This window comes from Pseudopodoces humilis, chromosome 11, assembly GCF_049639895.1.
Source record: "Pseudopodoces humilis isolate 2021_Gansu_Grassland_sample_001 chromosome 11, ASM4963989v1, whole genome shotgun sequence".
Classification (NCBI taxonomy): domain Eukaryota; kingdom Metazoa; phylum Chordata; class Aves; order Passeriformes; family Paridae; genus Pseudopodoces; species Pseudopodoces humilis.
This window is the reverse complement of record NC_142210.1, coordinates 2,757,068-2,782,661: the sequence shown is the minus strand read 5'-3', so window position 1 is coordinate 2,782,661 and position 25,594 is coordinate 2,757,068. Positions and strand designations below refer to the sequence as shown.

The 25,594-nt window shown below is 49.8% G+C and overlaps 1 protein-coding gene across 1 annotated transcript; it reads left to right on the top strand.

The window, feature by feature from the left end:
* The first annotated feature begins 1,453 nt into the window (after positions 1-1,453).
* ITM2C (integral membrane protein 2C) lies at positions 1,454-24,643 on the top strand. The gene is made up of 6 exons (XM_005529605.3): positions 1,454-1,597; positions 15,340-15,477; positions 16,973-17,161; positions 17,455-17,565; positions 21,083-21,233; positions 22,842-24,643. The coding sequence occupies exons 1-6, from the start codon at positions 1,478-1,480 to the stop codon at positions 22,931-22,933; spliced, it is 801 nt and encodes a 266-aa protein (XP_005529662.1). The 5' UTR covers positions 1,454-1,477; the 3' UTR covers positions 22,934-24,643.
* Positions 24,644-25,594: the final 951 nt, after the last annotated feature.

Below are 25,594 nucleotides of genomic sequence, written 5' to 3'. Positions count from 1 at the left end.
TTTCCATAACCTCAGGACCATCTTGTCTCAGTTTGAGCTCCTGGAATTAGAGGCTATTGTGGATATGCAGCCCCTTATCTCCATGTGAGATAAAACTTGCAATCCCTGTGTAACTTTTATCCACAGGGTGGGAGGCTGGGAAGCAAACAGCTCCAAATACTGAACAATATAAGTCAGCACTATGAGCAATTGTTGTTGTGAGTCAATGTTGAATCCTTGCCAAAGATGCCTTTTACAAATAAAATTTAGCACTAATTTATCAATGGGTTAGTTCAAAATATGATGTAAAGCACTCAGTACATAATGAACCTGTCTGGATTGAAAGAAAATGCTTGAAACAACTTTATTATAAATAAATGCTATGTTTAAGTGGACCAAATCAATGTAAGGATAGTGCTCTGTTTATCCACTGACAATTTCCTACTTTCCTTATTACCTGTAGCTGGCAGAGAGGGTTTTGTTAATGTTTTTTTTTTCCATTTTGTTACTTAACAAAACTGTCAACATGTGTTCTTTACTCCTTGCTGTGCTCCCTGCTGCTCCCCAGCCATCATCTGGTGGCACAAAGGCAACCCAACCCTCCCCCAAATTCTCTTCTGTATGCCACACTCTGCTTCTGGCAGACAGGGCATTTTCTGGATCACTGTCTCTTAGATGAAGGTAATCCATCTGTTGTGCCTGATCCTGGGGAAAGGCCACCTAAATCTCTCTGTTCCTCCATGGATTCTGCTCTGTGGCCTCGAAGAGCTGCTGGGTTCTTCCAGCTTTCCCCAGAGTAACCCCTGCTCTCTGTACATCTGCTGCAGGCTGATGCATCCTCAGGCTCGGGGCTTGTTCGGTTTTCTTTCGTTTTTTTGCCTTTTGCTGACCCGATGTCAGCAGTGCCACGGGCAGTACTGCCCGTGCCGTACCCCAAGATGCCGGAGGTGCCGCTGACTCCGCTCCGTGTCCCGCAGCCCGGCCGGGCAGAGCGGGGCGTGCTGGGGCAGCCAGGTCCCCGCGGGCAGCCGGGGCCCGGGGCGGCTCTGAGGGTCCGGGGCAACTCCGGGAACCTGGGGCGGCTCTGAGGGCTCGGGGCAGCTCTGAGGGTCCGGGGCAACTCCGGGAACCTGGGGCGGCTCTGGGGACCCAGGGTAGCTCTGAGGGCCCGGGGCGGCTGTGAGGGCTCTGAGGGCCCGGGGTGGCTCTGGGGACCCGGGGCAGCTCTGAGAGCTCTGAGTGCCCGGAGCGGCTCTGGGGACCCGGGGCAGCTCTGAGGGCTCTGAGTGCCCGGGGCGGCTCTGGGGACCCGGGGCAGCTCTGAGGGCTCTGAGTGCCCGGGGCGGCTCTGGGGACTCGGGGTAGCTCTGAGTGCCCGGGGTGGCTCTGAGTGCCCGGGGCCCGCCCGGCGCCCGTGGCGGGCTCAGTGCGCTGAGGGCGGGCGCGGCGCGGCCCCTCCCCGGGGCGGTGCCGGGGCTGGCGGCGGCGGAGCGGGGCCATGGTGAAGATCGGCGTCCAGCAGCCGCCCGCGGCGCTCAAGCCGGACAAGGAGAAGGAGAAGGAGAAGGCGGCGGGGGGCGATGGGGCGGCGGGCGCCGTGCTGCTGCCCCCGGGCGCTGTGAGTGGGGCGGGGGCGAGGGGCGGCGGGAGACGAGGGGTGCCGGGGGTGTGATGCTGCTTCGGACGGGCACCGGCAGAAGTGTCCGGCTTTACCGGCGGCTTCGGGGGCTTGGTGGGCAGCCGAAGTTTAGAGGAGCGGGGATGATGGGGCAGGGTAGCGGCGCCGTGGCGAGAGCGGCCGTCCCTGGGCACCGGAGCGAATGTCCAGCGCTCACAGTGGCAGCAGAACTCACCCCTTTGGGTGGTTCAGCCTGCGGGAATGTAATTTCGGATTGGTCACGCATGGGGGGATTTCGAATCCTGACATCTCTGAGGGCTTCGGATTGGCATGGGGAAGAGGCAAGAGGAGGAAAAGAGATGGTGCTGGAGCAGGATGAGAAGCGAGGGGCTAAGAGCGCACAGCTCTAGATGCTTTGCAGATGGCAGTTAATACAGTGGTGTGGAGTTCCTCTGCTGGCTTCAGGGGATGGGTAGGAGAAGTGCTCATGACTGCAAGGGTTGGGAACCCTTTAGGCACAAGGGGAACGAAGGCACTGGAACATCCACAGCAGATGCAGAATATGGGCTGGGGCTGGGTAGAGATGTGTGGGTCGCTCCTGGACTGTGAGCTGTGGCCAGGCGCTGTTGGGCAGTGCTGGGCACGTACCAGGGATGGCACATCCAGTGCCTCTCTCGAGTATGGACAGTGAGCTAGGCACTGTTGTGTTTGGCAGGAGTTGGGTGTTTCTGAAGTCTCTGGTGCTGGACAACCCCACTTGCCAGCCCTGCTGCATGGGTGGACCTGCTGGGTGAATTCCACCCTCTGTAATGTGAATGTATTGTCCTGAGCTGGGCCTGACCCATGGCATCGACTCTGCCTCGTTACAGGCTTCCATTGCAGAGGAGGAGTCCTAAATGGCATTTCTGTATTCCTCACAAATCCCTAGGCTGTGCATGTGGTCTGATCATTTATTGAACCCTAGTATCTCTCTGACTCTAAAAACGATGTGGGAGCTGTGGTTTTGCTCTGTTCCTGCAGCAGAGCAGAGTGTTCCTCCTCGTGTGCCTCACCAAACGAGTGGGAATTGCCCTGGAGAAGTGCTTTGCAGCAGGGGCTTCCGAAGACTGCTCTGTTCTGCAGAGTTCAGGGAGTCACACCGTGATGATCTCTCCCATCACACACAATGTGCTCGCAGCTCTCGCCTGTGCTGCCGGGGTCTGGCTGTGCTCAGTCTGTCGTGATTGTGATGTTAATCTCAGACCAGGGAGCTCTGCAGAGACCTGGGGGAATGAGGCCGACTGTGACCTCGGTAATTTCCTGACTTGTATTTCCTAATTACAAGCTAAGGTGCTAGTTTTCTTCCTGCCTCTGATGTCCAACCCTGGAAGCTACCACACTGGACTTGCAGCTCATCCTGCCATTAAACCAGCTTTCCACAGCCAGAAACTCAGTTCTTCTGTTGATCCTGCATGAGTTCAGGCAGGATCCATCTATTTCTCATAAGCACTGTGAGAAAAGGAGTTTAAAAATTAAAAAAGTAATAGAAGCTTATTTCTATCATTAGTGCTGCCAGATCTCAGCAATCAAAATTATTCTGATTCAGGTCCTACCAGATGTATGAAATTGGCTTAGGTAGCAAATAATAAATGTTGGGGTTTTTATGTTGCCTTAGGCCTTTCTCTGACTCCTGGGAGGCTTGGTGATGTTCTTTTAAGCCCACCTCTGTGAGCTACAAAGGAACCTAAAAACATGAATTTAGAACAAAGACTCCTCAAGTCTCTCGATTCCAGCAGACAGACATGTAAGAGCATCCACATGAGACCCATGAAATAAGGGCAGGAACGGGTTACAGTGAGTCTGTGCAGCATGAGGATGTCCAGGGAGCAGCATATCCACTGACATCAGGTGGCCTCTTCCTGATGATGTTTTTCAGACTATGACAGTGGATTCTTTGGTGTGCTTGGGCTTAGCTGGACCTTTACCTTTGTAAAACACCTGACTTGTGGCATTGGTCTTTGCGTAGCAAGGCTTTCTTGCCATACTCCTGCTGCCAATAATTTCTGTCTGTGTGTGTCTTTCTCTAGCTGCCTCGCAGCAAAATGGCATTGGTGACATGCAAACAAGATGCTCTGCATTCCTTTTCTCTTTGATCTCATAACTTCAATCCCAGTGATAGGAGCCAGAGCTGGGAAATGATTCAGCGGCAGCTTCCGCAGCCTGTGAATTTTGGCAGGTGCTGGGTGAATGCAAAGATGCGGCAGGCAGGAAGATGTCTGTGATGCTAATGTGTCCTGAAAAGTAGTAGGTGAGGAGTCATGACAGCAAGCTTGCATGTGCTGAGCCTTGTTTCTCCCCTGCACAGCTTGGCTTGAATCGGGAAGAATATGCAATTTAAACTCCTGTCAGAAAAATCCACGTAATTTTGAGACTGTTGCAAGACTTCAAGAGCTTATAGAAGAAACAATCTTGTCATTAGTAGGAACTGCGGGGATGTAGCAGCCTTGAGCAGAAGGCGGCTTGAGGTTATGCATCCAGTAAAATAATCTGTTGTATTCATTGAAAAATATTTTTTCAGATGCAAAATAGTATTCAGTGAGTTTTAATTGAACTCCATATTTGCAGTCTGAAATGGAAATATATACACAGGCTGTGTCTTACACTGCTCTGGGAAATATGCTCCTTGTGATTGTGATGGATGTTGAAGTCCACAGGAACCAAACAAAACTGATGGCTGGAGCTCTCCAGTCAAAACGTGGGGTTTTTGATCTCTTGTGCACCCTTCTAGTAATTGCTCATTATTTGGCAGAGACAGCAGAAGAGCCAGAGGAGAAGGGGTTTCACTAAAATCTTCTGCCTCACCTGGTGCAGATGAAAGTACTGGAGGGCAGAGGTACCTCTCAGCCCTCTCTCTGTCCAGAGCGGACTTTGGCTGCCCCTGGCCGAGGGCTGTGTCCACACTCGGTGCTGCTGGCTGGGGGAAATCGTGCCTTACACCAACACAGCAGCACAGGCTGGTGCTGGGGGACACGGGGTTCAGGCAGTGGGAACACATCCGTGTGATCCAGGGGCTGCTTTCACAGAAACCTGTTGTCCTGCCTCTGGGAAAGGAAGCAGCTCATTCTTGTCTCTGGCAGGATGAGCATTGAAGGCAGGGCAGTGTTTGCTCAGGTCTGGCTGGTGGCAGAGAAGGATTTTACGAGCCGAGCAGGACTGGAAGAGCTCTCTCCGTATCCATAGGCCTGGCAAGCCTGCTGGAAACACCTTGGCAATGGCTCACAGACCCGGGGGCTGTGAGGGGCTTTCCAGGGTGCACACAGTGGTGTCTGCAGGGTGTGACCGACGTTTTGCTCCTGGTTGGTTGCAGTAATACCAGGCTTTGATTTTGTGCCTTTCATCCCATCTGCATTCCCAAAGTCATGACAAGACTCGGTGGTCTTTGGATCACACCCTTCCTGCTTGTGTGGAGAAGTTTCCCACAAGGAGCTGCTTGCTGCCTGTAACTGGATCCATCCAACCCTTCCATGTCTGTGTGGTCTCTTTGTAGCTGCACCTCAGGACCTCTGTCTGGTGGGTGCCTCAGCTCCTGGCTGACAGCTGAGCTGCCTCAGCCTCCTCCCTGTTGCCACAGCTCCCACACCCAGCATGGTTGCCCTGTTTGGCAGAAAGAGCGGTCAAAAGCCTGGAAACCCGTGGGGAGCACATTCCCTGAGGGCCCCTCTGGTGCCCAGGAAGCTCTGTTCCCTGTGACTGCGCATCTTCCCAGTGAGGAGCACATCTGCTGTGGATGTGGAGCTCTTAAGCAGGCAGACAGTGCCTCACTGCTGGGGCTGCTGCTGTGTCCCTGCCCTCCTGCCTTTCCTGATGCTCAGATGGGCGAGGTGAGCTGGGAATGATTTGCATTTGCCTAAGTGACCCCAAAAGGATCAGCACTTCATGGTGGCAGCAGGACAACAGTGCCACTTTTGGCTCTCTGGGGTTTGGTGTACCTTTGATTCTCCAGAGCTGGGTTCCAGCTCCCGGGGCAGGTGGAGGAGCAGTGGCTCTCTGGGCACATAAAGCAGAGTCACACCAGCCTGTGGACACTGCCGTGCCAGTGCAGTGTTGGGTTTTGTGAGCAACTTCTCTGCAGAATGTTGTGAGGTGGGAGACAGATGGCGAGGGAAGGGGAGGATGTGAGGAAGAGTCTTTTAAAGAGGCTTTTTCACAAAGCAAGCTGTAAATTCAGAGAGAGGAAGGAAAACCTCGCTGGCAGCAGCATGGATTGATTGATTGTCCTCATTGACATGTTTGCAGGCTTGAGTCCAGGCTTGAGGATCTCAATCTGCAGGGGCTCTCACCATGTCTAGGCTTAGCTGAATATGGTAGATCCTAATTTTAAGAAGCAGCCTCCTGTAACAGAAGGTTACTCCTGGTCTTTGCTCAACCCTCTTATAACCACATGGGCTGAAGTGATGACTTTTTTTGTGGCCTGTATGGAGTTGTCAGCTTAAAGAGAAGCATTGTCATTTGGATTTTGTTCTCTGTAGTTTGGGGATGCCTTGGAATCAGAGGAGAAGGTCTGAATTGGAAAAAAAAAATTCTCTGGCCCCTTGCATGATCTGCTCTAGTGAAATATTAGACTTCAGTGTCTTACTGGCCTCCGGACATGAATATTTGATATTCCAGCTGAGCATGACAAAGGATCTGGCTAAAACTGGCAGAGGGATTAGAACAGAGAATATCTATTCCAAGCAGAAATGTTATAAATGCAATGGAATTTTGGAACATGTAGCTGTCTTTCACCAAAGAGATGTAGACTGAAGAGCTGGAGACAGAGGAACTGGAAATATATGTCTAGAGGTGTGTGTTTTCCCAAAGCTGGGGGAGAGCTGGAGGCAGCCTGGCTTTGCATGGGGAGCTCTTCACCTGGGAAGAGCCTGTTGCATTTACCTGCATTGGGCACAGCAGTTTTGGCGTGTTTTTTTTTTCTTTTTTGTGAAACACAGAAAACCAAGAAATACCTTTAAAAAGAAGAGTTTTAAAGGGTGCAAATGAACCCAAAGTAAGTGTGGCACAGAAGGCCAGAAGAAGGGAGCTGCATCCAGCAGAGCACTGCAGCCAGGTCCGAAGAGATGGAGGATGAGGTGTCCTTGTGTGCTGCTCTGTAGTTCCTGGTTTTGTGCTACTACATGTTTGCCCATTACCAGGTTTACAGGAGATAGAAAAGGCATTTTCACTTGTAGACATGTATTTTCTGCCCAAGTGATGTGTGAGAACCTAGGAATGTTTGGGTTTTTTTTTTTAATGCCAGTGTTAGCATTTGAGGGAGGACAGTATGAGGGTACTGTTTTTTTCATTCATCTCTCTGCACTTGCTTCTCAGAGTTGTCTTCTTTGGTGCCATGCCCTTCCTTTGAAGTCAGTTTGAACAACAAAGAGAAGGGTAAATTTGCCTCCTCTCTCTTGCTGTTGTTAAACTAGACACTTTTTCTTTGTGGTGAATTTTCAAGTGTAGGATTGACTGTCAGAGTTTTCCTGTGCTGTTGCTGGGAGAAGAGATAATAGCTGTCAGTGTTCCAGAAGGGAGCAGTGACTTCATTTTATGGTGTGACACTGTGCAAGTCCTGATTTTCAGGGAATTAGCAAATGCTGTAACCTGAAGTCTGGTTCCTTGAAGATGACTGAACTTGCCCTCCAGGAGATACTGGACTCTGCCCCTCTGCTCAGAGTGATCAGTGCAGGTTTCTGGCTGTGACTGCCCCTCTTGTCTGCAGAGCCAGCAGAAGGCAGGACCTTGGGTGTTCTTGAGCATCTTGGGCATGGCTTGTCCTTTCTTGCAGCTTTTTGGGAATCAGTCACACCTAGAGGAAGAGTGAGGAGGGACAGTATTGGCTTCATTGGCCATAGCCAGATCAGCAGTGCTTGGCTTGCTCATCCAGAATGGCTGATCTGACCATCTCTGCCTGCCTTTACTGTGCAAGCTCTGAGATGAATGCTGTGATTTTATATTGCACTGACCCAAAAGCTCTCCAGACATGGAGCTTTCTGGGAGAAGCAGTGTGAGAGCCCAGTGGCAGTGTCCAGGTGAGTCCTGGGCCCAGCTGTTGCTGTGCTTCGGTGCTTCATTAACATCAAAAGGCATCACTAGAGGTGAAAATCTTCAGGTGAAAGCCTGAAACCTTTTGATGTGTTTTTTTGGTGCTTTCAGATGTGTTACTGCAGCACCCAGTCCTTCACACCTCTTGCAAAATCAGCCTCTGTCTCTCTTGGCTTGTGCCCAGGGCCACTTGCCTGGCTCGGTAGGTGGGTTTGTTTTACATGGGAGCAGTTGTACAATTGCGGGCTGGGAAAAGGGGTGTGTGTCCTGAGGGACAGCTCAGCGCTTTGGTGAGGACACAGACTCATGGCTTGCTTCTTCCAAGCCCTGCATGATGGTAGAAGCAAACAGACTGCTTTTTGTAGCAGCTTCCCTTCACCAGGGAGGAGGAGGAAGACTCAGCTACATCAAGAGCAAGCTGAAAGCTGTTGGCATTTCCTTACCTCAGTTTTGCAGTGTTCTTGAATATTTTTGGCATTTGTGAGAGGTCCTTTAAGGAGTCAGGTGCCTGCCCACTTGCATGTGTCTTTACCTTTGAGTCAAGGCTCTCTTTAAATTTGCCAACCTCTTGGTTTAAGAGCTTCCCCTGTTCCCAGAGCAGCTGCTCTGCTTCACTCTTGCTTGAGCTGCCTTTTGCTTTTCATCGCTCTGGAGACCTTTTGAGACCCAGTGCCAAAGCTTAACCTCCATTCTTCTCCTGGGGAAAATTCCCATTCTTTTAATGCTACCTCTCACTTCAGGGAGTCTTTTGTGAAAAAGCCCTGAACAGCCCGTGGCCTTCACGTGGCTGTGCTGGCTCCTTCCTTCTCCCAGGTGAGGTCTGCCCAGGTGCTCCAGAGCCTTTTAGCTGTGGAGCTGCTCCATGGCAGGGACTGATTTTCCCCATCATTGCAGCGAGTGGCCTGGAAATCAGGCTGTGTTATCAGAATCAGTATTTTGGCAGTCAGGCAAATCAGTATTTCGGCAGTTAAATGCCCAGGTTGGGATATTTTTTTGCCACTTTGTCACAGCTGTTTATTTTCTCTCTGCCTGCCTCTCTGTTCAACATGATGCTCGGGGCTTCAGCTGTGAGCGTGGTAAGAACAGCCTTGTTTTTACCAGGGGCTTTGTTGGCTCTGCTAATGCTCTGAATGGTTGTACTCCTGGGAAAAAGGAGAGGGAGGCTGGAATCATTCCAGCTGGAAGTTGTTGTGCCTCTGCCAAAAAAACAAAATAAAAAAAAATATGGAAATTAATTCCTCACCCCTGTGGAAAGAGGGAAGAGAAACAGCCCCTTAGTTCCAGAAAGGGATGAAAAAAGAGAAAAGAGGGGGATTTATATCTCTCTTGCTGATGAGGGAGAAGGAAAATATGATCACTGAGTGCTTAGGAGCTCCTACATGCTAGGCTGCATTTTTAACATCATGCTGTCTTTGTCGTATAGCAACAAAGCTGGGGGTTTTAATTAGCCAGCAGTTGTTTTTGATATTCTAATTTCCAGTGCTGTGAAGTGACTCCTGAGGCAGGTGGCTTTGTTGCTAGTCACGTGCTGTGGTGTCACTCAAAGGTGCGATTAGATTCATTTATTGCAACTTTTTTGCCTTCAGCTGTGATAGTCTCTTAATTACAGGTTTGCTTTTGGGTTTGTTTTTTTCTGCTTCCAGGCATCTTTGAGTCCAAAAGTCATCAGTTGTGTTCTCTGTGGAAATGCTGTTTGGCGGCCAGTGCAAGCACTGCTCAAGGAGTGTGAGCAGGGACTTTGGTTGCCTTGGAAACTGTGTGCCATACATACATACACACACATATATATATATATATATATGTATATGTGTATGTGTATGTGTGTATGTGTGTGTGTGTTTTTCTCTCTGTCTATGCATGCACATGTTTCCTTTTCTGACCTAGAGCATCAGAAATGCCCTTCAGCCTGGAAGGACTCTCCTTCCATGTGTGAGTTCCTTGAGAGGCCTCTCATTGCTAGTGCAGAGCTTTGACCTCTCAGGCAGTCTTCCCCCGTGGGCTCACCTGGTATTCTCCTCATTTTGCTTCCTCTCCTCTCTCCAAGCATCACTGCTCTTGAGGACAGGACTCATTTTTTTGTTCATCTGTCACAGGAGCCTTCTTTGGAGTGTTGCGGGTGCTTTGATGGATGCCAAGATGCCTTTGCTGTGATATTTTATCTCTCTGTTCCTCTCCCTCTTCTTGTCTTCCTTTGTCTGCCTTTTTCCTGTGTGTAGTCTCTCACCTCCCTTCTGCAGAGCTTGGCAGGTGCTCCAGTCTGGAGCCTGCCTGCCCACCCAGCTCACTCGGGCCATCCCTGGGGGCTCTGCACCACTGAGCCCCCCTGTGCTGGAATTCCTGACTACAGACATGATTCTGTCTGAGAGGCAGCTCTGGATTTCTTCACCTTACAGCTTATCCCACAAACTCTCCAGTGCTTTCCCTGGAGCAGGGAAGCAGCAGTGAGTGCTGGCAGAGCCCAAGTAGAAGGCAGTGGGTGGCTGGGTGAGAGGGCTTTGCTTCATCTGCAGAAAGAGCAGGCTCTTGGTACAGGCCTGGGGGTCACTTTCGCAAGAGGCGACACTCAAAGCTGAGCCATCACATCAGAGGAGAGGTCAGTCCCTTCCAGCTCACACCGACTCCAAGTTGCTGCAGTTTTCCAGCAATCAGCTCTGGGTTTTTTCCACTTGAAGTCAGTAGAAATGCCACTATTGCAAGTCCTTATGTTTTATAAAGCAGTAACTGATTTTGGTGTGAATATGGGACTGATGTGCTGGAGGTAGCAACCTTGAACTGTTTTTTTTAGTTTTCCCATAGTCCATATTGGCCTTTGGCTATCAGAAATGAGTGAACAAGCAAGGTAAGTTAGATTGTTCTGATGAAAGTTTCTTAAGTTTGGAGCCTGCATCCTTCGAGGAGCCCATGGCAGTGTCTGCAGTTATGTCAGTGCATCAGACACTGAGAGCTCAGGCTGCTGCTCCCTTGAACAGTGTCCCAGAGAGTGATGACATAGTTTAGATGGCACTGCTCTCCAAACTGCATCTCTCTGCACTGCATTTCTCTCCTCACTTGTCAGTCATCGAAATCACATCTACTATTTTTAGTCACCCCACGCTTCTTTTCCTGTTGGGGGTGTATATTTAGACACTTGCCAATCTCTGTCCCCTGTTTGTCAGGCCCTGCTACACCTAAGATGGTTTCAGAAATGAAGGAAAAAGGGTTTGTGGAGGACTCAGAGCTGTTTCTGAAGCTGAAGAAGTAGAAAAGGGCCTTGAGCTGAGCCCATCTCTGCTGAGGCAATGTGCGACTCAGGAAGGGATCGAGGCATGACACAACACATTTTATTTTCACACTTCTGTCATCTTCAGCAAGACATGGGTGATGAAGGAGCAATAATGTCACATTTCTATTTTTATAACCTTCTCCTGTATTAATGAGAAATTCCAGAGGCAGCATCTCACCGGCTATGGTTCTTGTGAACAGCTCCTCCAGTGCTGTGTCCAAAGGCTTGGTGCTGTGAAGCTGGGGGGGTTGGCTCAGCCACAGGTGCCTGGGAGGTTTCCCTGCTCTGACTCACAGGAACAAATGAATGTTTGTCCTCTGCTCAACCCAGGGAGGGGAGGGAGTGCCTTGTGTTCATTTTTGTGTAAAATATGTCCAGCTTTTGGAATATTGTGTTTAAAACGACAAAAAGAGGAAAGCCCATTTACTCAGCTGAAATACCTGTCCCTGCCTCTGCCCAGGAATGGTGTTGACCCCAACCTTTTCCATTCCTCTTGGCCAAAAAACCCCAAGTTTGATCAAGGCAGAAAATTAATAGGATGGCTTGTTGCAAGCTGTGTGTCTGGTTAATGAATCCTTTGGAATATTCAGCATTTTTGTGTTTTAATATTTTGATTTTTGTCCTGTGGAAATGCACATGGCACTTGAAGGCATGGACTGCTCTTCAGGAAAACATTGCTGCCGACTCTGATTCTCCCCTTGCTGGGGAGCCAGGCATTCCTAGGCAAGAAGAGATGGCAGTCAGCTGTGATGGATTTTCTGGTTTTTTAGAGTACCCTGTTTGTAAACAATTCTACTGCACCTATTCTAGGGGTCCTGTGGGAAAGGAGGTGTGTAGTGGCATGAGCAGGGCAGCAGCCTGTGGAACAAGTTTCTTGGATTTTTCCAGGCTGGTGCAGATTGGTTATCCTGGGTGAAGAGCTGTTAGAGCACTGCTCCATCTGTGGGCTCTCAGTGCTGGGGATGCCTCCAGCCCCAGGCTGAGCTGCAGAGTGACGTAGCTGCTTTTAAATTGTCAAGTATTCACAATGACAAGGGCTGGTGGCCTTTCCATCTGCTGGGCTAGGGGATTGAGATACATTTTTGGTCAGGTTTTTCCAGGTGATTTTTATGCAGTATTTTGCAGGACTGTGCTAACTGTTCCTCTTGGCCTGACTGGCTGCATTTTTAACCTCATTGCCTAAATTGCTGCTCCATCAGAATGCTTGCTGTTGATTTTTTTCTTTCCTCCCTCAGAGTCTGGGGGTTTGTTTAATAACTTCTTCCAGAGCAAAGCTCTGCTTTGTTTCTCCCACCTTCTCCCACAATGCAAAGCTTGGGCATTTTTCCTGAAACCAGCAATGTTTTGTAGGGAGCAGAACTCACGTTTGGCAGTGAGAGGTGGGATATCTCACAGTGTCCTTGGTCATGCAGAGAAGACAGAGCTGCCCTAACAAGTAGCAAACCATTGAGGGCTTATTTGCCCTCTCTAGCATTCTTCAAACACAGCTTTTCTTTTAGTGGGAGTATTTTTTCTGCCCTTAGAGCTGCTGTGTCCTCATGAAGCCTGTCTCCAAGCCCTCCCTGGAATCAGCACTGGCAGCCCAGGGTGGGAGCAGCAGTGCATTAACAGCCACAGCAACCTGGCACCTTTCGGATATGGTTCACTTGCAGAGCATGAAACGTTTTCTCAGCCTTGCTTCAGTGTCAGGAGATCTCCTTCCTCTTCACCCCCACCATCTGCACTCCTCCTGTGATGACAAGTATCTGGGGAAAGCTGTTTTTGTGAAACACTTGACATCTAGCATGACTTTCTTGTCCTAGCAGTTCATGTCAGAGGGCCTTTAAACTTCCTCTAGTAATGTGATTTTTTGTTTCTTTTTTCTGTTCTTTGTGGCTTGTCAGAGTTGCTGCCCATTGTCTGCAGAAAGAGAGGAAAATGTGATGCTTTTCAGCTTGCTCATCCCTTTATTTGCTGGAGGAGCCAGCAGCAAACTGATTACAGTGATCCTTCAGTGCAGGGAGCTGGCAGTGAATCGAGGTGCTCTGGGTCTTTCAGCAGCTGGAATGAAGGAGAAATAAATGTGGATTAATTTCTCCTGGAGGTGTGCGGGAATTGTAGCTCCCCCAAAGCAATTTGGTCTTGGCAGTTACCAAGTTACCATTCTTGGCTGAATGTGGCTGGGAACAAAAAATTCAGTATCTGGAGGAGTGGAGCAGGCAGGAGAGGGACTGCAGGCTCCTGCCCCTGCCCCTGTTCCTGCATCTCAGTGGAGCAATCCTCACCTGGCAGGGTCCCCACAGTCTGGGGACTGTGTCCTAGTCTGGGACAACAAGGATACCTCCAAGCCTGGCACTGAACTGCTGCTCTCCCAAGGGCTGCTCCAAGGTAGGGGAAGGGGAAAGAGGTGTTTGCTGCCAGAGGGGCTGGGCAGAGCTGGCCTGATGCCACCAGAGGGTGGCAGGGGCCCAAGGGACTCTCCCATTTGGGTTTCAGCACCCAAATGTGGGTCTTGGCCATGTTATTCTGGAGAAACATCTCTTCCTTTATGAAGTGAGAAACCTTGGAAATGAGAGGCTGATGTTTGCTTTTCAGTCTGCTCCTCCTGTTTGTAGCAGTCTCCAAGCAGCTGTGGAGAGAGTGTTTGTCTAGTCAAACACATCAGATCCCAAACTGCACAGAGGGAGTTAATCTGCAAGAACCCTGGTGCCTCTCTCCTCTGCCTGCCTGCTCAGCTGAGGGCAGCTTTCAGCTCTTCTGTGTGGAAACTGGGGCATCTCTGAACCAGCTTCTTTCATCTGCTTCTGAAAGGCCTTACATCATCCTGCTTAACATTTTGAAGGGTTATTTTGGTAGTAAAAACAAGAGCATCATAGGTTGGGATGAGCTGTGTCCAGGGGGTAGCTCTGCCTTTGCGCTGCCCTCTGTTTTCAGGGCTGTGACAAGGTGAGCTGGCTACTGTCTGTATAGATTGGGCAGCACACTGAAAAGGACAGGTGTGTTTCCTTTTGATGCTCTGTCCATTTTCCTGGGAGCTGTGCTGCAATGTGCTTGAAAATGGAGTTGAGATCAGCGCATCTGTTTGTGTCAGCTCACCCCAGCAGGGCCAGGAGGTACCTCTCTGGGACCAGTGATTCCCATCACTAAAATTTCCAATGAGACATTCTGCCATGAGTCCCAGTATTTCAACAACAACAAAAAAATTGACTATAAACACATAAATGCTCTTACATTCAGTAGCCAAGAATTCTCACTTCCTGATTATATTTCTTATTTTTGGTCAGTCTTTATGGCCCATTGATAAAAAGCTTGTTTTAGTTCTGAACAATTGGTGGGAAGCTGATGATACATGTTTGTGTATGTTCACACACACACACAATTTTTCAATACATACAAATATATGTGTATATAATGTATATTATGTCGTTTATGTATCTGGGGTAAGGGAGGCAAAATGCACAAGAAGTGTTTTACTGTCACCAGGTGTGAAGTAGCTTCGCAGGGCAGTGCCTGCCCTGTTCACTGCACATAGCACAACTCCTTAGGATGGAGCAGGAGGTTGTTGGTGTCCTGGAGCACCCTCAGGATGGAGGAGCAGGGTGCAGGTGCCCTGGAGCACTCTCAGGATGGAGGAGCAGGGTGCAGGTGCCCTGGAGCACCCTCAGGATGGAGCAGGATGCAGGTGCCCTGGAGCACTCTCAGGATGGAGGAGCAGGGTGCAGGTGTCCTGGAGCACTCTCAGGATGGAGGAGCAGGATGCAGGTGCCCTGGAGCACTCTCAGGATGGAGGAGCAGGGTGCAGGTGTCCTGGAGCACCCTCAGGATGGAGGAGCAGGGTGCAGGTGTCCTGGAGCACCCTCAGGATGGAGGAGCAGGGTGCAGGTGTCCTGGAGCACCCTCAGGATGGAGGAGCAGGGTGCAGGTGCCCTGGAGCACTCTCAGGATGGAGGAGCAGGGTGCAGGTGCCCTGGAGCACTCTCAGGATGGAGGAGCAGGGTGCAGGTGCCCTGGAGCACTCTCAGGATGGAGGAGCAGGGTGCAGGTGCCCTGGAGCACTCTCAGGATGGAGGAGCAGGGTGCAGGTGTCCTGGAGCACCCTCAGGATGGAGGAGCAGGGTGCAGGTGCCCTGGAGCACTCTCAGGATGGAGGAGCAGGGTGCAGGTGTCCTGGAGCACTCTCAGGATGGAGGAGCAGGGTGCAGGTGTCCTGGAGCACCCTCAGGATGGAGGAGCAGGGTGCAGGTGCCCTGGAGCACTCTCAGGATGGAGGAGCAGGGTGCAGGTGCCCTGGAGCACCCTCAGGATGGAGCAGGGTGCAGGTGCCCTGGAGCACTCTCAGGATGGAGGAGCAGGGTGCAGGTGCCCTGGAGCACTCTCAGGATGGAGGAGCAGGGTGCAGGTGTCCTGGAGCGGCAGCTGACGGTGCTGTGGTTGTGTCCCTCAGGAGGAGCCAGGCCCCGTGGCGCAGGGCCGCCGCTCGTCGCTCAGCGGGGTGTGCTACCTGACCATGGGCCTCCTCGTGCTGCTACTGGGGCTGGTCTTCGCATCGATGTACGTGTACAGATACTTCTTCATCACCCAGGTAGGAGTCACTTGGGGAGCACTTCTGGCTCCATCAGCCCAAGCAGCCAGACCACCTTTGAGAGAGGTGCTGCTGGTTTTTGTTGCCCTGCACTGTGGTGACTCGGGAGCCAGGATGCGGGGCACTGCAGATGAGGCGTTTCTTAAGTGGTAGGCTCAGGCTGACCTCCATCCCCCATGCCGGGAAGGGCATTCCAGAAACCCTCCCCTTCCCTTATGGCTTTGTTTTACTTTATTTTAACTGCATAAAAATAGCCTACCATTTGTACATTTTAAACCCCACATCACTGCTGTCCATTTTCAAGTCTGAAAGCATGGCTGGTGAGCTTGTGAGGGGAGAACAAGCCTGGAGAAAACAGAGGGGTACAGGCAAGGGAGCAGCTTTTTGCATTAGGTTTTGTAGACTCTAGCACAGAAAAACTCTGTAGGTGTGACAAAAATAGGTGCTGCTATTAATAAAGCAAGCAGAGAAGTAAGAACTAAGTGGGAGATGATGTAGAAAGTGAGCCCTCAACCAACCTCTATGAAATTCAGCACCATTTTTAACATGTAGTCTTTGCAAAGCCTGGCCTAGCCTGGCCAAGGCACTGGGCTGGCAGAACTGTGGAGGGTAAGAATACAGGGAATAAGACAAGGCAAGGCTGCTTTTTAAGGAGGAAACTGCTGAGTTCTGGCTTGCTGACTGTTTAGCCAAGAAACCCCAGAGCACTGATTTGCATCGGAGCTCTCATTGTGCTGTGGAGTGGCTATTAGTGAATGAGTTCTCCCAGGACTTCTGCCTTCATCTCTGCACTTACCCACTCAGCAGAACAGTCTTTTTATGTACTCCTTTTCTCCATAAATTTCCTTGCTGTCAAATTAGTTTGCAGTCTTTGTTTCAAGAATCATCAGTGCTTTATTACCCGCTCTCTTTTACACCTGATCTGGAAATGCTGCTCCCCCCTCACACAGAGCCCTGCCCCAGGTGAGGGTACCTGTCAAAGTGGTGGACACACTTCCCTAGGAGGGGAGGCCCTGGCAGGGACACCTTCCAGGCTGCTCAGAGAGCAGCAGCTCCTGTTTTGCTGTGAGGTGAATTCACTTTGTTTTGCTGTATTTACCACTCCAAACTACAAGGGCCTCTAGAAATTATACTCTGTTCAGCCCAAGCTTCTATGCCTCTTGTAGAAAAGTGCAGCTTCTGGAAGCCATGGCTGTGGAGGGATGTGAACAGCCTAGTAAGGAAATATAAGAGCTTGCAGGCAGTCAGTTTTGCCTTTCTGAATTACTCCTCATGAAAACCAGCAGGGAATTCATTATTCACTTTGGACCTGCCTAGCATGAAGTGAGATGTGACCATTCCACAAGGGTAGTTTGCACTAGGTTCACCGAGAATATCTTCTGGTAAAAAGATTGATCTTAAAATACCTTCAAGCATCTGATGTTTGACCCTGCCCATGTTTGCTGTGGCTGTTGGGGGGGTGTGTGTTGTATCCTGCCTGGCTCTGTCCCCACAGCTGCCCCGTGAGAGCGTGTTCCACTGCGGTGTCCTGTACGAAGACTCTCTGTACTCGCCCTTCAAAGGGCAGCTGGAGCTGCACGAAGATGTCAAGATCTACATTGAAGAGAACTACGAGCAAATCAATGTCCCGGTGCCCCAGTTTGGAGGGAGCGACCCTGCAGACATCATCCACGATTTCCAGCGAGTAAGGAGCTCCTGGGGCCTTTGGGGTACAGCGTGGGGCTGAGCTGGGTGCACCAGCTCTGTGTTCATGGCCTAGCACTGTCACTGTTGTCACACACATCCATGGTGGTCTATTCCTGAGCTGTGCTCCTGCCCAAGGCCCTCTCTGGGTTTTTCCAACCCTCTCTCCTTGCTTGGGGGGGAGGTTTGTTTAATGCAGTGTCCCATCTTCCCTGAATTCCCTCTTCTCACACATTTTCAGTCACAGTTTGTTGCAGAAGGTTCAGTTGGGCAATTCCTGTGCTTGGCACACAGGGTCTGACAGCGTACCATGACATAACGCTGGACAAGTGCTACGTCATCGAGCTGAACACCACCATCGTGATGCCTCCTCGCAACCTGTGGGAGCTGCTGGTCAATGTGAAGGTACAGCTGCAGCCCTGCTTGTTCTGCATGCTTTCCTTGAGTTGGCTCCTGGGTGCCAGCTGGCAGCTCCTGGGAAATCAAAAGTGCTGGGGAAGTGTATTGGCCCTGAGTATTCATGTAGAGTGAAGGCTTCAGCAGGTTTGGCTGAAATACTGATTGTGCAGACAGCACAGTAATGCTGGCATGACGGTCAGCCTGACCAGAAGAAGCAGCAGATTCCTTCCCTCTGGTGTTTACTGATTGTAAGAATCAAGGGAAAAAAGAAAAAATTCTTTCCTTTCACTGTCCTGTGGTTTGCACTGTGCTTTGCCAATTGCAGAGCTCTCAGTGTCCCTTGGGAAGAAGCAGGCCTTCAACATTCACCTTTTTGGGGGGAATCTCTGCTACCCTGGCTGCTGGGCTGCAGCACTGGGCTTGGGCTCATGCAGTTGTGCTCACAGCCAGCATTAATTTAGGTTTAGTACCAGCGATTTTGTTCAGTTCAGAAGCCTGTGCTGCTGAAACCAGTTATCTTAAAATAGAATACTATTTAATCTTCACAGCAAGAAAAAAACACAGGATTTTTCAGACTGCAAAAGGTACATATCTGTCTCAGCCTTCTGCAGGTAAATCAAGGCACTGAACCTGGGTCTTTTATCACTCCTGTGAGGGTCTGTTCAAAAGAAAGGGGAAAAAAAGACCATCTAATTGTTACTCTTTCTTAAATTTCCTTTGCTCACTTTCTGCTATGTGCAGTGTGGTGAACTTTGCAGTGGTTAAGCTCAGAGGCAAACAGTTACAGCTGGAGAGATGCCTGATCTCCAGTCCCTGTCAAACTCCCAGTTTGTTACCAAGCAGTCCCCACAGTTTCATGCACGGTGACTGTCTGGAAAATGTGCTGGGAACCCCACTGGGGTACAACACACATTTACTTACAACTCGCTCCAGACCTGTCACAGCTTCTGACTGTGGCAGTGACCAGTCCCCAGGGCACAGGGAAATGGAAAAGGCAGAATTGCACAAGCTGAGAAAAAACAGCTGAGAGATTGGGAATGCTGGTCACATCCTAAAATAACAGATAAAATCTCACAGTTAGTGAAAATGATGCACTGTCATTGAATATAAAATGGGGATAGCAATACAATTAAAATTGTCTTACGTGCTTGAAGAGCCCAAAGCAGGTGTGGGTTTAAATAACCTCCTGAGTATTGAGATGGGTGTCCAGTAGTGTCCAGTCTGTCTGTGGAGGCTTTAACCTGTACCTTAGAGACATTGTTTTAAAGTGATTAGCTTGGTTTTGAGCTCAGAAGAAGATTTTCACCACGAGGACAGTGAAGCAGTGGAACAGGGTGCCCAGGGAGGTTGTGCTGCCTCCTTGAAATTCTTGAAGGTTTCAAGACCAGATGGGATAAAGTCTTGAGGTCCCTCCCCAGCTGTGATCCTGTGGGCCTGTGATCTTCATGGCTTCATGGCAGGGGCCTTGCTGGTCAGGCAGAAAGCTCATTTCTTCCTGCTGCAGGGAGGATCTTTATGACCTTATTACTTGCCCTGCTGCTCAAAAGTGTTGCTTTTTGGAGTCTGGGTGAGCTTTGTTGGTCCTTGGACTTGGAGACTTTTGCCTTCTGTGCATCTCTGAATGCAGTCAAGTCCCTAATGAATGAGACCGATTTCCAGCAGAAAGTTTTGTTTTGGAGCAGTTCAGTGACTGCAGTTCTGTTTCTAGAATCAAATCACAGTCCAGCAGTTAACCCCACTGGTTTGCTTCAGCAGACAGGGGCAGCACAGGGAGTTTGGGAGCCTTCTTTACTTTGTTCTCCTGGCCAGCCTGGTGCCAGGGTGCCCCTTTGCAGAGTGGCTGCCACATGCCCCGCATCTGCTTCTTTCAGGCTTTATTCTGGGCAGGTGTGACAGTTCAGTGACCAGGCCTGCATCAGTACCTGACACAAAAGGATGGAGGGATGCTCCCCCCTGCAGCAGCAGGAGATTGGAGGTGACCCAGTTAAATGATGGATGATCCACATCTCCTGCAGAACGCAAGATGCTCGGTGCTGTAGCTTGCTGAAAGTTCTTGGCAGAGACTTGAAGGTATTGTCCTTGTTGCACAGTCCTGCAGTGGAGGAGTGGTGATTCCCCCTTCACCTGCCACAGCTGTTTCACTGAGTCAGTGAAGAGGGTGGCTTGTGTGCTCATGTCTGTCTCTGAGCCCTCTCACCAGGCCAAGGGTACAGCACATCCTGAGCCCCAGCCCTGGCTGCCACCGTCACAGCCCCTGCCAGGAACTGCACGTATCTCACAGCCCTCCTGCCTTCCCCCCTGAGAATCAATAATGGAATTTCTTGCAGAACTGTTTTGTTAGTGCAGTACAGACTGGCTCTAATTGTCTAATCCTGCAGTGTTAGAGGACAGCCTTACTGACCCACCTGGCTGTGCCAGCCCAGCAGCATAGCACTGAGTTACAGTAGTGTTTCCAGGTATGTCTCTATGGAGATAACCAGTCCTGGGAAACAGAAGAGGTGATATTTGAAATGGTGTTGCTATTGCTTGCTTTTCACCTTGATTATGCTTACCTTGGCCCCAGGGTCTGACAGTTCTTTTATCTCTTTGACTCTTCTTAAGGAAAAGGGACCAGAGGTGATTCTTTGCCTCATGATCTAGTTAGCATCTACTCACAAGTGCCCTCTGACCCAAGCTGCACTTGTTACACAGCTTTTTGTTGCTACAGCAATGTCCAAACTTGAAAGATGCCTTGAGTATCTGGGAATGAGTTTGCAGGATCTCCAGTGCTGAGCTGAACTCTTTCCCACAGGGAAAGATGTGACCTCCATCTCTTGGGGGGGCACATAGAAACCCCATTTTCTCCATCCTCTGGTAGCTTTCTGCCATGACACCTCGCTCATCACCCTGGTCTTCATAGTGGCCTCTACACCAACAGCAGGGATGTCACTTCTCCAGATGTTCCTGGGGCAATGAATGTGTGTGGAGAGCCCAGTTCTTCTCAGAATGTGGTGCCCATGGCCCATCTCTAGTCCCCATTCCTGTGGGCAGTAGGGCCAGGACATCATTGTGGCTGTGCTGAACGGACCAGAGAGGAGAGGGGAATGTTGGAATCTGAGCTGGTCTGGTAGTTTTGGGGTTTGCCTTCTGAAGTAAACGTAGAGTGCACATTTCAGTGGAGTTCCTGGAATGTTGGTTAAGCTTTTTATTTCCTTCCAGATGGGTTTGTTGTACTCTCAGAGTTACAGTTTTTGGCATCCTGCTGTAAAATTTGGGTCAGTTTATACCAGGGTTGATCCTACACTGACTTCACCCCTTATGTGAACATTCCATTTTTGGATCTAATCTGTTTTGTGTGCACTGTGTTAGTAGCAAGGGACAGTTTCCTGCAAGGACAAGCACGTGTTAACTGCCCTCAGTAAGTAGAGCTTGAGCCTCAACAGTGAATGAATTTTCCGTGGTTTGGCTGTCCATGGTGCTCTGCATTAAAGGAGGAGACGGTGGCAGTGTTTGTGCCTTATTTTGGTGGAAACTGTCGTTTCAGAAAGGGACATACCTGCCTCAGACATACATAATCCAGGAGGAGATGATCGCCACCGAGCACGTCAGTGACATGGAGCAGCTGGGCTCTTTCATCTACCGCCTGTGCAGCGGCAAGGAGACGTACCGGCTGCGGCGGCGCGGCGCCCGCCGACGTGAGAGCCCTGCCTGTGCTCCTCAACCCCATCACAGCCCTGCCTGTGCTCCTCAACCACATCACAGCCCTGTTCTGTGCTCCTGAACCACATCACAGCCCTGCCCGTACTCCTCAACTCCATCACAGCCCTGCCCATGCTCCTCAACCCCATCACAGCCCTGCCTGTGCTCCTCAACCCCATCACAGCCCTGCCTGTGCTCCTCACCCCACATCACAGCCCTGCCTGTGCTCCTCAACTCCATCACAGCCCTGCCTGTGCTCCTCAACCCCATCACAGCCCTGCCTGTGCTCCTCAACCCCATCACAGCCCTGCCTGTGCTCCTCAACCCCATCACAGCCCTGCCCATGCTCCTCAACCCCATCACAGCCCTGCCTGTGCTCCTCAACCCCATCACAGCCCTGCCCGTGCTCCTCACCCCACATCACAGCCCTGCTGTGGCTGGTTCAGCCATGCTGGCCTCCTTATGGCCAGAGTGGGGTTTCCCTTTGGGGGTTTCCCTTGAGACATTTCCCATCTAGTTGATGGAGACCCAACTCCAGGATGCTGACTGCCACGTTTCTGTCATCCATCAGCCTGGTAGAAACTTTGTAAAAATGGTTGCAGGAGCCAGCAATTCATTTACATGTGGGCTCTTGGGGCTGAACAAATAGCAGTGCTGTTGGGAACTGTTTGGAAAATTTCCCTAATGAAGGCACCCGATTCAGTTCAAGCTATTCAGAGCAGATTAGATCTGCAAATTGCCTTTAATTAATTAAATTTCTAATAGTATGGAAAACGTTGTGAAGAGGGAACATTGGACTGTGTAAAAATGATTTCATGGAAATCAGCAACACATACCTTATATTGAAATGCATTTTGCTGCAAAATACTCTTTAATACCAGTATTTGTATTAATTTGCTTTTAAGATATACTTAAGGGCTCACCTGGAACATGGACCTGCAGTCAGTTGGGTTTGGATCTCTGGGGAAGCTGCAGGGTGCAGAGGTCCCCATGGCTGTAGCTGATGGTACTTTCCCAATGGGAGCTGCACTGACAGGAAGAGCTGCTGGCACACGCTGGGAGTTGCTCCTCTGGAGCCCTGGCACGGTCCTGCTTGTCACTGGGGCACCATGGGTTTGCTGTAAGGGGGCAGGAGCTGCCCAGAGCTGAGGAGCTGCATTTGAAGGGCATGGGGAAGTATTACCCAAGGGGAAGTGTTACCCAAGGCTGAGGCCACAGCAGGATCACGCATGCAGGGATACAAACAGCCAGAGAGGAAGTGGATATTTTAAACACTTCTTTGCTGCATCCAGGGCTGTGCTCTGTGCCAGCCTGTGACTTCTGCTGATTTCTTAAGGCTTTCTGGTCCCTGAGATAACACTGAGATGCTCTCAGGTGAAACCAGCTGTTTCCAGGTGACTCCTTCAGCCCACGGCAGCTCTTAGTGCAGAACTGTATCCTAGAGTTTGTTAATTCTTCCACAGACCAGATAATGCTGCTTTCTCGTCCCCGCATTTCAGTGTTAAGAAGTTGCATCTCATCTGCTTTCCTTCCCCTCCTTCCTTTGGTTCTTACAGATTATCATTTGTTGATTCACCTCTCTCCTCTCTTTAAATCACTTCTAGGTATCAGTCGACGTGAGGCTGGAAACTGTCATCGTATTCGTCACTTTGAAAATACTTTTGTGGTCGAAACTGTTATCTGCCAAAAATCATGAAGCCAGTCTCCAGATGTAACCTTCCTTGGCTTTGCTTGCACACACATGCACACACATGCTCTCAGCCCTCTCTTTAGATATGGTAATCTGGCTACTTTTTATACTCCCCTCAGCTTGTGCAGCTCTAATCTTTGGGGTCCTTTGTGGCCTTTTCTTCCCTGCTACCTACCCAAGACATTTGCTGGGCTTAAATTTACACAGTGCTCAAAGATAACTGGGGGTAGATGCAGCTTCTTCCACACCACAGGATGGAAATCTCTGTTGGGAGCAGGTTTGAGTAGAAGGGATGGCTGAGAAATAGGAATGCTGGAAATAGGTGCTCTTTTCCTGGCTGAGCAGTTTCAGGCTGGGATATTGCTCTGAGGCTGCCTTGGCACTGGGACAGAGGGTGTATGCACAAGAGGAGGATTTCCATTTTGGTGCAGATGTAATGACCTAAACCAGGTGCACTTAGGAAAGGAATAGTCGTGAGGCTACAGACAGGGCAGTTTGAGAGCTCAGCAGAGGCAAGGTGGTGTCAGCAGCAGAACTGGTAGTTAATGGCAAGTGAAGAAGCAGGTTTTTGAAATCTTTTAACAGTGTGTATTCATGTGTAACTCCTACAGTGAAAGCTGTTCTGATAGTAATCACTGTAATCCAGCTGTGTATCTGCAGCACCAGTGGAGCACAGATACTGATACAAGGCAAGATTGAGCTCATCAATATACTGCAGAGAAATTGCTTGAACAAAACTGCATTTCTATTGAGCATCAGACAGAAGAATTGCAGAGTAATTAAATATGCTTCCCTCTGTTCCATAAGTGTAGTTAAAACTAATTAGGTTCTTGAAATGCAGGCAGTTTTTTGGCTTGAAAGAATGGGGTGAGTTTCAACTTGGCACATTCTTGTTAATTGGTTTCCAGCAAATCTGGACTTGTTCACCATCTGTTGAAATGAGCTTGTTGTTTTGGAAGAGGAAGGATAAAGTAAATGCAAGTACAATCATTAACTCAGCAGAACCAAAATGCAAAGTTCATACATTTTAAACTTTTGAGTGTTCATTCTATGGGTTATGTGAAAACAAAACAGGATCTCAGGATGGTCATGTAATGCAGTAGGAATTAGTATGTCCTTAGAGGCTGAGTATCTATTAGTTTATATAAACATAGTCAACTATAAACATCAATTTCTGTCAAGTAGAGGAGGACACTTCAGTTTCATTCTGCTTTAAACTTGATGTAAAATGAAGAATTCTGTGCACTTCTTGCAGGTTGGTGTGGAAAGTTTCCCACTGCCAGATGGGTATTTACTTTTCTAGCATTGTGTTTTCCCAGCAATAACTTGCTGCTAGCCCCAGCCTTTAATTGCCAAGAGGATGACAAGAAGTGGATCAGAGAATCGGTTCACTTCGTGGAAGTAACTGGTAAATTTAAGCCCGGTGTTTCTCTCCATTTCTAGAAGCCTGAGCCTGCACTCAGGTGACCATACAGGCCTCTTGCCCTCCCCTCTGGTTCTGCATGATTTAACTGGTCATTGGATATGCTACCTGTGCAATCCCGTAGCTGTGAGGACAAACCTTGGTTCTTTGGGGTCAACTAATGTGGTCGCTGTTCCATAGGATGAGAATGCAGTTGTCTAGAAACAAAACATAAGATGCTTTGTATATTTTGTCTGGTGGGAATCTTACTTCTTAGGAAAAACCCATGGGATAATAAAGTCTTTTACCTCTGACCTGTGAAGTGTTTGTTTGGAATGGGAAGCACGTGCCCTCCACACAGCTGTTGCTGATGGGAGGCAGCAGCTGGGGAGCCCAGCCCAGTGGGATGGAGGAGTTGGGCAGCAGGAGGATGCTGCAGTGGGGAGATCTTTCCCCACAGGGATGGGAGAGATGTGGCTGACCCACTGGGGAGCTGCCCATGCCTGCTCTGGAGGGCCCTTCCCCTCTCCTTGCACATCCCTGGGACACCCAAGGGCAGCCTGTGTGGGGAAGTTGCCCAGCTGAGGTCTGAAGCAGCCAGAAACCTCTGCTGCTTGGGTGGCTCATGGGCATTGGATCTTTGTGCTCAGCCTTGCCTCTCCAGCTGCTGGATTTCTACACAGAAATGTGTCCAGTGTGTCCTAAGCTTGCAGTTACCTTCTGGCTGGCTCTGCAGGGCTGGCCTTGGGGGTTTTTCCTTTCCTCACTGCACACAGCAATGGGGGTCCCTTGCTGCCCTCCTAGGTTTTCTCCCTGTTTCGTCTTTCAGGCAGAGAATATAATATTTTTCCTGAACTTGACTGTTCCTCTTTCCACAATTAGTCTCTGGTTGATAGGGAAGAGGTTCATGTTTCCCTCTTTACAGTCGTTTTTGCTGCATTTTGTATTTAACTCTTCAGTATATGGGAGCTCTTTCCATCCCTGGGTTCTGAAGGGAGCTGCACTTTCTGTAACTGTGTTTGCCAAAGCCTCTTCTGCCAGGCTGGCCCAGCTGGCTCTGCCTGGCTGCCCTCTTCTTCCATCAGCTCTGGGCTGAGGAAACAACTCTGCACCACTCTGTGGGAAACCTGAACCTTTCAGACATGCCTTTTGAAGGCTGAAATGCTGATATTAATAATGTGATTGATGCATTCCAGTAAATCCAGTTAGGAGTGAATCAGCTAACTGAGACATGTCCACTACAAAGAAAACCAGCTTGTTTTGTA

What these genes read in the sequence shown, in the direction of transcription:
- ITM2C (XM_005529605.3), top strand. Translation starts at nt 1,478, where the DNA reads ATGGTGAAGATCGGCGTCCAGCAGCCGCCCGCGGCGCTCAAGCCGGAC. An exon ending in GATACTTCTTCATCACCCAG is followed by an intron (nt 15,478 to 16,972) that starts GTAGGAGTCACT and finishes CTGTCCCCACAG; the next exon opens with CTGCCCCGTGAGAGCGTGTT. An exon ending in GCGGCGCGGCGCCCGCCGAC is followed by an intron (nt 21,234 to 22,841) that starts GTGAGAGCCCTG and finishes AATCACTTCTAG; the next exon opens with GTATCAGTCGACGTGAGGCT.